This window comes from Vicia villosa, linkage group LG4 (assembly GCF_029867415.1).
Source record: "Vicia villosa cultivar HV-30 ecotype Madison, WI linkage group LG4, Vvil1.0, whole genome shotgun sequence".
NCBI lineage: Eukaryota > Viridiplantae > Streptophyta > Magnoliopsida > Fabales > Fabaceae > Vicia > Vicia villosa.
In genome coordinates this window covers 158,916,383-158,929,333 of record NC_081183.1, presented here as the reverse complement: position 1 = coordinate 158,929,333, position 12,951 = coordinate 158,916,383, and the positions used below count along the sequence as shown (strand labels likewise).

Here is a 12,951-nt window from a genome sequence, read left to right as displayed (position 1 = left end):
GAGGCACCTGGGTAGAAAAACCACCGTTGTATGTACTTCGACTTGCAGATCCCACATTTGGTGAAAATGTCGCATTATTAGTTGGGGCATAAGTAGGTCCGACCCCTCGTACGCCTGATCCAAAAGGAAATGGCATCCCGAATGAAGAATTTGGCCTCCATTCGAAAGTTGAATTCGTGCCTTGACTAGACAAGTTATTCGCAGCATTTGCTGAGGGAAACGGTAATACTTCATCTGCACTCGTGGTCGAAGGTGCAGTTGTTGACACTGAAACTGGCAAAGTCCCTGAAAGTCCTGTATTATTCTCAGGCACCGACTGGGAATTATCTGCAGGTCTCGATCCATTTGGACCCGTTGTATCCCTTGTTCCTTGAGTGGAATTCGAATTTGCCGCTCCTGATCCTGTGCCTTGTGAGGGATCTTGATTACCCCCTGCACTGGCTGTAACAGCCATTTTCTTGTTGTACCTTCGTTTGGGAACCGGTTGTGCACTGTTTGTTAATTTACCGTTCCTAAGGTTCATACAAGGTCTTGATATTGTCTAGACAAAACAAAGCAATTGATTAAAACAATCCGCTTGACACGGTCCCACTGGGCGTGCCAATTTGTTTACGGTGATTTCCGGTAAACAACCGCTAGTCCTCCAAACTATAATAAATATGATTTGGTTACTCGCAGGATCGACTAGATTGATCCTAGGACACATAGTCAATTAGATTGTTATCAATATTCTTTAGAACCATGCTCATGATTCGTTGTCTTCGACAAATGTTATTCGATTAAAAACATACACTTTTTAGTGATGACTTGATTATATGTGATTATGACTTTAAAATGTAGACAACGCATACAACGCAACATGCAATTCTGTTAAAAAGAATCTTAAAACATAAAACTGTTAAAGATCTTGAAAGTAAGTAACATGAAGATAAATAACATGAAAGTAAATAACATGAAAGTTAAAGATACAGTAATGTAAATGATAAGAAGTAAATAGAATGCAAGAATTTAAAGATATTCGAAGACGAAAAGCAATAAAAGATAATACTCATGTATTAAGATGGTGGTGTCATACGTACATTTTCTCAGCGAACTCGTTCTCGTTAACGCTTGATACTTGAGTAAATATGTGAGTGATTTGTACAAAATGAACACACGGATTTCTATCATGAAAACTCCTATTTATACTAGTTTCGACCATAACGGTCCTACGCTAATCTGCTGCCACGTTTCTCATAAGAACTTCCAGCGATGACATCTGTGAATAAGCAGTTACGTGACTATCTTCGAATTTCAAATCTTCCCGCCTGAGTCCATCTTCGACGCGTGGCAGTATGCTAATAAACACTTACTAACAAACACGCTAAATAATAATACTTAAGTAAATTTATAAATTTTGTCTAAGTCCTCGAGGATATATCCTTCCAATAGCTTTCAGTAGCCATCACCTTCATAAAAAACTTAGACATTTCCTGCTATCGAAACATGGCCATCAGTAGCCATTTTATACTTCTCAGAGATGGTCATCAGTAACCACCTTGCCTTCGATTATGCACTCCTTCGAAGCACATATATTTGTTCAACGAAATCTTCAGCTAACAATAGCACAAAGGATAATGACTTTATTAAATGAAGTTTGACAGATAAATAAGTGATATTGAGGATATAGTGCAAGAAATTGGAGGATATAGTTCAGGGTATTGAGGAAATAGTAAAAGCTTTGTATAAGTTCAGTCTTTGTGGCAATTTTATGAGCCATACTAGCTAAGCTATCCATTTGAACTCATATTCCGAATTAACATATATGGTTAATTGAAAGTGAAGTATCAATTATGACCATGCTCCACCAAAAGGGAAATGAATTTAAAAAAGATATGCATATGCTGGAATGGAAAGGTTCATATACTTTTAAGCACTAGATGCATGTCAAGACTAAACCAACTTAACAAATTCCAACCAAAATGCAATAGTTTGGTCCAGTAAAGTCTGCTTAATCTTAACCAATTAAATGCAACTTTATCACATTCCTGTTAATGTTATCACATGACAGAATAAGCAATATAATTTGTGGTTGGGTGGGTGGAGTGAGGAAGTGCAAAATATAATGCTTAATAATCACTATCACACACACACACACACACACACACACACACACACACACACACACACACACACACACACACACACACACATATATATATATATATATATATATATATATATATATATATATATATATATATATATATATATATATATATATATATATATATATATATATAGCTCAACATTGTTGATTTCTCATCTTTCTTTCCTATGGATGTGTTATTGTTGTTACTTTCTCTATTGGTTGCTTTCCTAAGCTTGAATGTAGTTGAGAGCCGAAAAACACCGGCTGAGGAGCACTATGTTGAGTACTGTGTTGTGAGCTGCAGAGCTTACAGTGCCTCAGTGACGGAGTTTGGAGCGGTTGGCGATGGACAAACTTCGAACACACGAGCCTTTCAGACGGTGGTAGATCATCTGAGTCAGTACTCGTCATGCTTCAATTGAATATACCGCTCTGGTAATATTTCATCCTATCTAATTTCTTCAAACATAGTATCCTACTATTGAATTTCATCCTATCTAATTTCTTCAAACATAGTATCCTACTATTGAATTTCATCCTATCTAATTTTTGGCCTTGAGACACATGGCTTCCCATGCTTCAATTGATTTCAGTTTTCGGTATTAGGCTTATGCACAGGCAGCACTGCTTTTTGGAAGGGCTCCATCTAAGTATCTTAATATTAAAACATTCTTTTTAAAAGTTTTTTTTTATGCTTTATTGGATGAAACATTCTCCATCTAAATTTCTCTCGTGCTTGGTGATTTTCCAGGCTCATGTATTCTCTGCAGGAACTGCAGGATGTGCAACTTTTCTAGCAAACTATCACGTACCGTCTTGTAAGGATATGAAATTTTTCCTGATATCATGCTTTCTAACCTTGTTCTAGATTCATGTTTTTGTATCTTCTCATGATTCTCATTTTATTCTTTTATTTTATATACTAGTGTAGCAAAATTTTCAACTCATGGACATGTGTTTATATAAAAATAAAACTCAATATTTATTTTTATTTTAAAATAAAATCAAGTTTGAAATAAAAAGACAATTGTATGTAAGACTTTACAACCATATCTAGTGTGAATATTTTTAATTAAGTTCATACTTAAAGGGTGGGTGGGCTACTAATTCCAATGAGATTCAATATTTTTAATAATTTCTTGTGTCTTGTGTTTTTGCATACAGAAAACAATTGCTTCTCCAGGGCGTGGTATTTTGGCCATGGATGAATCCAATGCTACATGTGGAAAGCGGTTGGATTCAATTGGACTAGAGAACACCGAAGCTAACCGTCAAACATGGCGTAAAATTATATATGAAGAAAGTGTTATGATTTAGTTAAAATATAATTTTTATATGTATGATTTTATAATACTTGAAATATTATGACTCGACATGATTTTGTATACTTTTTGGTTAATATTAAAAATATGTTGACTTAGTTAAAATATGATTTTTATGTGTATGATTTTATAGTATTTGCAATATTATGACTGAAAATGAAATATAACTAAATGGTGTATATGAAATAGGGTGTAAATAGATTTAAATAGGGTGTAAATAGATTTAAATATGGTGTAATTATGAACATATCTATACCCGATTTTTATAAAAATGGGGTGTAATTAAAAGAACGTAGCTACACCCGATTTTTATTAAAACTGGGTGTAATTAAGAACGTAATTACACCTGATTTTTATTAAAATAGGGTGTAATTAAGAACGTATCTACACCCGATTTTTATTAAAATAGAGTGTAATTAAAAACGTAATTACGCTCAATTACACCCGATTTTTATTAAAATAGGGTGTAATTAAAAACGTAATTATGTCCAATGACACCCAATTTTTGTTAGAATAGGGTGTAATTAAAAACGTAATTATGTCCAATTACACCCGATTTTTATTAAAAAATGGTGTAATTAAAACGTAATTACGCCCAATTACACCCAATTTTTATTAAAACAGGGTGTAATTAAAAACGTAATTACGCCCAATTACACCCGATTTTTGTTAAAACAGGGTGTAATTAAAAACGTAATTATGCCCAATTACACCCGATTTTTGTTAAAAATAACGGGTGTAAATTCGTTAGACATTTCTCACCCTATGGATATACACTCGATTTTTATTAAAAATATTGGGTGTAAATTTAATAGAAAACGGATGTAAATTAACATTTTTGTACTAGTGGTGGCACTCCTTTTCCGAAAATCTTCATCTCTTTGATTTACAAACTCAACCCAATCTTTTTCATCAATGAAGATCTCATACTTTTTTGGCCGTCCTGGTGCCTCTTCAAGAAAGTTTCCATCTTTATCCTTAAGATAGGTGTTTGTCAAAAAAGCTTTCCACCCTCTATATCTTTTTCCGGCCAAACTAAGTATGTAGCGTCTACGATCATCTGGTATCTCAAAAGTCCTCTGCGAAAAAACATACGCATAGTGTGTTAGTATAAGTAATTTAAACAATTTATCGTCAAGATAATAACAACAACCATATATGATATATACCTGAAGCTCGTCCCAAAACGCTTTTTTTTTCGCATCCAACTCTTCGCTTTTCAGATTCCATTTAGCTACGGAGAGTGGAATATGCATACGAACAAATGTACCAATATAGCTTGTCAACTTTGCAGAATTAGAACCAATTGGTTGGTTTTCAGAATTCCATTCCAAATGGTATACTAATCCTTGGTCTCTATGTCGAATGATTCCCTTCATAATGGTGATGCCTCGTGCAACTTCTTTTGCTTCAGTATCAGGTGGAGCATTTGTACCCGGAGCATCTCTTTCTTGTGAGTTTTCTTGTGAGTTTTCAGGTGGAGCATCTCTATCCGGAGCCATTGAACCTGTATCAAACAAACTAAAGCACATTAGTACACTATTAATAAGCTAACAATCTATACAAGTCAAATGGAAGTCAAACCATGCATGTACAAGTAAATCGGAAACGAAATCGGTACAAATCAAAATAAGCGTCAAAAAAGAAAGTTGTCGGAATTGAACGAAATTTACATGGCTATGGTAAAACGTCCCCACGGACTCAAAAATAAAGTCGGTTTTCCGAAATTCAGACCCTAAGCCCGACTTTTGATTACGGGCAGAAGCAACCCAAGCAGTCACACGGTATTCGAAGCGGCATTCAAAGCAGGTCTTCGGAGTGCGCAACCGTAGTAAATGGGATGCCAACTTATTCCCGAAATGTAAAGATAAGTGCGCAACCGTAGTAAATGGGATGCCAACTTATTCCCGAAATGTAAAGATAAGTGCGCAACCGTAGTAAATGGGATGCCAACTTATTCCCGTCAACCTTACCCCCATAACAGCAACCCAAGCAAGGACACGACATTCGAAGCGGGTCTTCGGAGTGCGCAACCGCAAACTCAACGAATTCCCATACCCCTTTCTCGTACTCTTTCGACAATCGGTTTGAATTCATCCATGTCTTATCCATGTCTTAATTAAGCTAAACAAATGCTTATTGGTTTCTCTATCAGGTACTAAGGAATTCTGTCAAGATAATAAATAGCTATCATCATTATGTCTTGATCAAAATACCTAGTGAGATCCTATAAAGTGTGAATAATAGAATGTTGTGCAACTATAGTACAAAAATATACTATAGATAGGAAGTTACAGTTGTCTCGATTGTTTGAGTCTCTAAAAGAATACAGTACCTTATTTCAGCCTACCCCCGATTTCTTAAAGAAGACATTACCTTATTTCAAGGTAATATAAGTCCACAAACCAAAAAACTGATTGAGAGACACTAAATTGAAATTAAATAGAACCATAAACAATAAACTATAAGCAGAAAACAACAAACTATAAGCAAGAAGAAAGGGCTAGTAACCTGAGTTGGACTTGATGTGGGAGATGGGTAGGTTTGAATCGGCGTTGTACAAGTAGAAACCAGAGGCTTCAAAGTAACTGTAAAATTAAACACACACACGATGCTGTTAAATACACCACTACTAACACAATATCAAAAAAAACCCAATCTAGATTGAACATATTAAAATTAGTTTCTATACTGCAAAATTCATCATAATACCAGTAATTTGAGAAAGAAATTTACCTCGGATGTTACCGAACTCAAGAAAACGCCAAACGTCGAACTAGGCCGGGAAACGATCAAACTTTCACTCTACACAAGTTACCCCTATAGCAAATTCACAAAGTTAGTAACCACTAAGACAAAATTGATTGAAAGATTCTAAAAGAACCTGCATCCTAATAGACACATGAAATTCAGTCCTTCAAATTCTAATTTAAACATATAGAAAAGAAAACGTAATTCTCATATCTATATATTAAAGATGCTTGCTTGAAAATCACACACACTAAATACAGTGAAAATATAAGTAATTGAGACTAAATTTGTGGCGCAGGACACAACAAAACACATACTGTCATCGCCATAGCAGCGCCATTAAAAAAACTATCTTATTTAACTTGGTTAATGTCCGAAGCTAACAATGAAGAATACGAAGACGACGGAGAAGATGAAATAATGGTCATTGAGTCATTGCAATTTAGCTTTGATACGATACAAGTTGCTACAAATCACTTTTCAAATTCAAATAAAATTGGGCTACTAATTCTCAGTATTATAATGCTGATATAATATATCATTTTCAACACAGGACATTGGTGGAATCATGACAAGACCAAAAATGGGTAACAAAACTGTTCTGTTTCTTTCTACTAATAATAAGTTCTTCAGAGGCTAATTAGTATCAGTTTTCATTCGATTCTCTAATTAGAAAAAGCACTGAAAGCAATGAAATCCTCTATTCGATTCTACTCACAGCACACATGAATTTTATGGCTTCTGCAAATTACTAATAATAGGATTCAATAATACAGAAAACCCATTCATTAAAACCTAACACAAAACCCTAAAACTACTACAGACCCTAAAACTACAATAGTGAATTTTGCTAACCTTCACAAAGTGAAACAACTCAGCAAGAACGGCGGCGGCGACGAGAAGATGTTGAGTGGTGGTCGGTGTTGTGGGGGTTGGCGGCGGCGACAGACGTTGAGTGGTGGTCGGCTGTAGCTTTTGTTAAGGATGAACGATGAAGAAGAGAACAGTGAGGGCAGTGAAGAACAGTGAGAACGATGAAATAATGAAAGACAAAACGCGTCTGTTTTAATTTGTTTTAAAAAATTTAATTTTAAAATGACCTACGTCAGCGCTTTTCAAAAGCGCTTTCATAGGTAACCCTATACCAGCGCTTTTTCGCTAAAAGCGCTTTCGTACCCTATACCTATACCAGCGCTTTTTGAAGCGCTTTCATATCTACCCCTATATCAGCGCTTTTACAAAGCGCTTTCGTAAGGTGGCCTATACTAGCGCTTTTGGAAAGCGCTTTTGTAGACATACCCTATACCAGCGCTTTTTTAATGTTTTTTTAGCGTGTTTTTTAATTTTGTTTTTAGTGAAGCCTATGCCAGCGCTTTTTCCAAAAACGCTTTCGTAGGGGTGCTGCTAAAATACAAATTTGGCATAGTGATTGGACGTAAGCCTCTTGGTTTCAGGCCAAACCAAGATAAATATGATGTTTGTCCTTCACTTTTTCTTATCTCTTTATTTTCTTACTTTTTTTATGTTGAATCTAAAATAAAAATTAAGAATAAATAGTGATTAGAATAATTCAATTGATGTCCTATTAAGTCGGTTCAGTGAATAGTTGAGCGGGGACATCAGATATAAAAACGTGAGTTCGAACCCGCAACATCTCACTTGTTTACTTTTAAAAGTTTAAATTCCAACCACTAAACTACTTGATAAAAAATAATAATTCAATCCATCACACATAATTTATAAATAGAACTTTAGATGTGATTAAAGTAAAAATTAAATATTTATAAAATTTAATAGATATAATTAATTGACAATAGAAATATATTTATTCCGTCAAAAAATATATATATATATATATATATCAATTAAGTTATTATATTTAAGTATTAATGTAATTAAGTTTAAATTATTTATTATAAAAAGTCAAATAAATTAATAAAAAATAATAGCCACAATTATTCTGAAAGTAGCAACAAGTTTTTTTTTTGGGCTATAGGTAAGAAATCAAAACAAGAATGGAATAAGTAATAAAAAAAAGAAATTACTCAATTATATCATATAATTAGTGACAAACCCGTGCATACGCACGGGTTCAGGTTTGGTATGCGCATTTATTTATATAATATATTTAATTTTGATAAAAACAAAATTTGAATTAAAAGTTTTGGATCATAAATACAATTTTCCTAAATAAAAATATTTAGATCAATAATAGTTTTTTTCCCGTATACAAATATTATTTATGTGTATGTATCATTTAGAAAAATATCTGGATCAATAATAAATTTTCGTATACAAAAATATTTAAATTAAGGGTAATGCTAACATGTGCCCTAAGGGCACTTGTTAAGAGCTAAATATAAGAATATTTTATTGGAAAATGTGTAATATTTTTATTAAAAATTTATAATTAATGTTTTCATTGCTTTGTTTCAAGACAAACTTTTTATTAATGTGTTTCTTAAAATGTGCCCTTATGGCACATGTTAATTTTACCCTTATATTAATAACAGATTTTTTTTCCGTATACGATTTTTGAATCAAAATTTGTTAGATCACAAATACCAATTTTCATATATAAAAATATTTAGATCATTAATAGATTTTTTCATATACAAATATTATTTATGGTTAGGTATCATTTACAAAAAAATCTGAATCAATTGTAAATTTTCGTATATAAAAATATTTAGATGAATTTTGGATCATAAATACCATTTTTCATATATAAAAATATTTAGATCTTTAATAGATTTTTCCCTTATACATATATTATTTACGTCTAAGTATCATTTACATAAAAATATTTAGATGTTTTTTCCCGTATACCTTTTTTTGAATAAATTTTTTTGGGACCATAAATACCATTTTTCGTATATAAAAATATTTAGATCAATAATAGATTTTTTCCCAAATACAAATATTATTTTTGTTTAGGTATCATTTACAAAAATATCTTAATGAGTAGAATTTGATACTAATAGAATTTGACTATAAATAATAGTAGTATGTTACAATTGAATAAGTAATACACTTTTTTCCCGTAGATATATATATTTCTTTTATTTACATGAATAACATATATTTGTGAAATGACATCAATAACAAATAATTTTTCTAATATTTAATTGTGCAAACATTATTTTAATTGTATAAGCTTCATTAATGACATATATTAATATAATAATATTTTGAATCATATAAATTAAAGTTAATGATAAATGACACATATTTATGTATTTTATCCAATAACACATATTTTCAAGTATATTTTTAAATTTATTTTAATTGAAATAATTTTTTTAAACTAAAATTATTATTATTTTCTTAAAAAGTATTGTATCTTAAAATAAAAATTATTTCAAATTATATTTCTTTGTTATTAATATTCAATTATTAAAGTTAATTTTTAAAAATTAAATACTATTTTAAATGTATATTAACAATCATTTACGAGCTAAGGGGAAGAGTACTAGAGCAACCATTCTCAAAATGGCCGGTACCGAGACCATCTACGAGCTTTGGAATATGAGGAATCAGAAAAGTTTTGGAGAGCAAGTAGACACTACTATTGTAGGAAAAAGAATTATAGACACAATTGTATATAGAGGATGGAATAATAAGAAACTTCGAAAATATATAGCTACACTTATGATAGAAGGGTGATAGCTCTTAATTTTCTTAGTTTCTTTCATAGGTTTCTCTTGATTTCTAGTTGCTGGATCCTAGTTGATCGCTTGTACTCATCGTTTTTTTTGAATTAATCAAAGCATCATTAATTTCAAAAAAAAAACAATCATTTAAAATGATCGTAATAATCTTTTTAATAAAAAATAATTTATTCGAATATTTTGATTAATAATTTATTAGGAAATAAATATGATAAAGTAATAAAAAGTGAAAAAGTGAAAAGTGAGTTGGAAAGTGAAAAGTGAATTGAAAAAAACCAACAAAAGATATTTTTTTACCTTTAAATTATTAACTTAAACTAAGATAACAAAAAATATTTTTGTGATTTCCAGAACAATAATTTTTCTTATGTTTTAGATAAATTAAAATTTAGTCTAATATAATATAATAGAATATATGATAGTAATTTTTGGACAATATAAAATAATGATTGTAATTTGTGGATAATATAAAATAATTTTAGATTATATGTGCATATCCCATTTTCTGATAAAAAAATTGAGGTAGTAGTATTTATAAATTTTCGACAGAGAAAATACTTTAAAAAACGATCGAATAATATTACTAACTTCCCATGCATTTTTTTCTTATGGAGTTTTAACGATTTATAGCATGTTTGGATTGATTTTTGGAAGATCCAAAATCAATTCTAGATGTGTAGAATTGATTTTGGGTGATTTTGAGGTATTTGTTTTATCAAAAGTTGAATTGATTATATCTCCAGAATTGATTCTACTTGAAGCTAAAATTTGTAGCTTCTATCTCCAGAATTGATTCTGGGTAATTTTTACACTAAAATTTATTGTTCAACTCACTTTTACATAAATGTATACAAATATAAATTAATTCTGCCAAACTCAATTATGTTAAAGTCAATTCTACCAAACTCAATTCTGCTAGAATTAATTCAAGGGTTAATAGTAGTTTACCCCCTGTAATATGAGCGAATTTCGGTTTACCCCCCACCGTTGCCAAAGGCAGGTTTTGGCAACGGTTTTTTTGAAAAAACCGTTGCCAAAAGGAAGGGAGGGGGGAAAAGCAAAATTCGCTAACATTACAGGGGTGAATTACTATTAACCCTTAATTCAATTAATTCTGTTCGCTGCCATTAAAAAAAAGTTATATTGCTAGCTACAGAGTAAATTCATTCCTTTCTAAATTTATTTGTGTCATTTAATATCCAACTAAGTTCTATACTTGTATTCACAGTCAAATAAACAATCATTCATCTCCTCCATTTCTCTCTCCCAATGTTTTTCAGAAAGCCATCACCAACTCAACCTCAAAAGCATCAACCATGCACAACAAAATCCCAAAGCCTCTCAAAAACAAAAGAACCCCACATCACCATAATTAACCTACCCATAAAATTCACTGTCTTTGCATCTTTCTTCATTGCATCATGTTTCCTCTTTCTCCACTTCCGCCACCCAACAACCACAACCACCACCACAACCACCGTCAACACCACCGCCACATGCAACGGTTCACCTCCATTCTACATCTACAACCTTCCTCCACGTTTCAACCTAGACCTCCTCAAAAACTGCGAAAATCTCAACATCTACATGAACATGTGCCCTCATGTCATAAACAATGGACTAGGTCAACCACTCTCAGAATCATCATGGTATGCAACACATCAATTCTTAGCTGAAATGATTTTCCATGCTAGATTAGAAAACCACGTGTGTCGCACGTGGGATCCAAATCACGCAATTCTCTTCTACATACCCTTCTACGGTGGTCTCTACTCCTCCAGCGTCTTCCGCCAAAACAATCACACCCTCCGTGACTCCCTCGCGGTTGATTTAATCGATCACCTCAAAAAACAACGTTGGTTCAACCGCTATAACGGTAAGGACCATTTTATTTCCCTGGGGAGAACCGCATGGGATTTCATGCGCACAAAAACCGGTTATGATTTCGGAGCCAACATCCTTTTAAATCTGCCACCTGTCAAAAACATGTCGGTGCTAACAGTTGAACGACAGCCTTGGAAAGGGAAAAACCAAAACGGCATACCATACCCGTCGTATTTCCACCCCAAAACAAAAACAGAAATGCTGACGTGGCAGAATAAAGTTCGACAAAACGACAGGCCGTTTTTGTTTTCTTTCATCGGTGGGAAGAGGAAAGGGTTAGGAAAGGCAAAGATTCGCGACGAGTTAGTTAAACAATGTAACGAGTCGACTCGGTGCGAGTTGGTTGAATGTGGGGTTGGGAATAGTAAATGTCATGATCCAATGGAAGTGATTGGTGTTATGATGAAGTCACGTTTTTGTCTTCAAGCGCCAGGTGATTCTTTTACGAGGAGGTCAACGTTTGACTCGGTGGTTGCCGGTTGTATACCGGTGTTCTTCTCGCCGCATACGGCGTATACGCAATACGCGTGGTATTTCCCGGAGGAGAGAGATACGTATTCGGTGTATATTGAAGAGGGGGGTGTAGGGAAAAAGAGGAATTTGATTGAGGAGGTGTTGATGGGAATTTCGGGGGAGGAAGTTGAAAAGATGAGGGAGACGGTGATTGGTTTGATTCCTAGGATTAGTTATTCGCACCCGAATGGGAGTGATGTTGGGTTTTTTGATGCGGTTGATGTAGCACTTCGAGGACTTGCTAAGGTTGTTGGGGATAATATTGGGAACAGTGAGATTTGATTTTTTAAAATTTTTTTATGCGTTAGTTACCGACATGTTGTTTACCGACATGTCTTTTTTTTGTTTGTGAGGATTGTTTCAGATATTGAATAACTACCTACTTCTCTCATTCTTTAATTTTGTTTATTTCATGTGATTGCTAGAATTGGGTTATATGCTATCTTATGCTTTCAAATTGTGCTAGGTGTTTTTGAATATAGGCAAGAGAAAAAAAAAACACTAAAATTAAAAGTTTTACATTGTCAATTAGTAACAAGTGTTCTCGTTCAATTAAATAGTTATATTTAATGCCACATCACTTTACTATTTTATTTTATTTTAAAATAAATTAAAACTAAAATACAATTTGCACTAAAAGGTACTACAGTACTAAATTTAAACTCATAGATACCAAAGA

General features: G+C 32.8%; 1 protein-coding gene across 1 annotated transcript; it reads left to right on the top strand.

Annotated features, from left to right (window-relative positions):
* Window positions 1-11,068: 11,068 nt before the first annotated feature.
* On the top strand, window positions 11,069-12,751 carry LOC131600107 (probable xyloglucan galactosyltransferase GT17). The gene has a single exon (XM_058872329.1). It carries the CDS (start codon window positions 11,145-11,147, stop codon window positions 12,552-12,554), a length of 1,410 nt encoding a protein of 469 aa, XP_058728312.1. The 5' UTR covers window positions 11,069-11,144; the 3' UTR covers window positions 12,555-12,751.
* The last annotated feature ends 200 nt before the right edge of the window (window positions 12,752-12,951 follow it).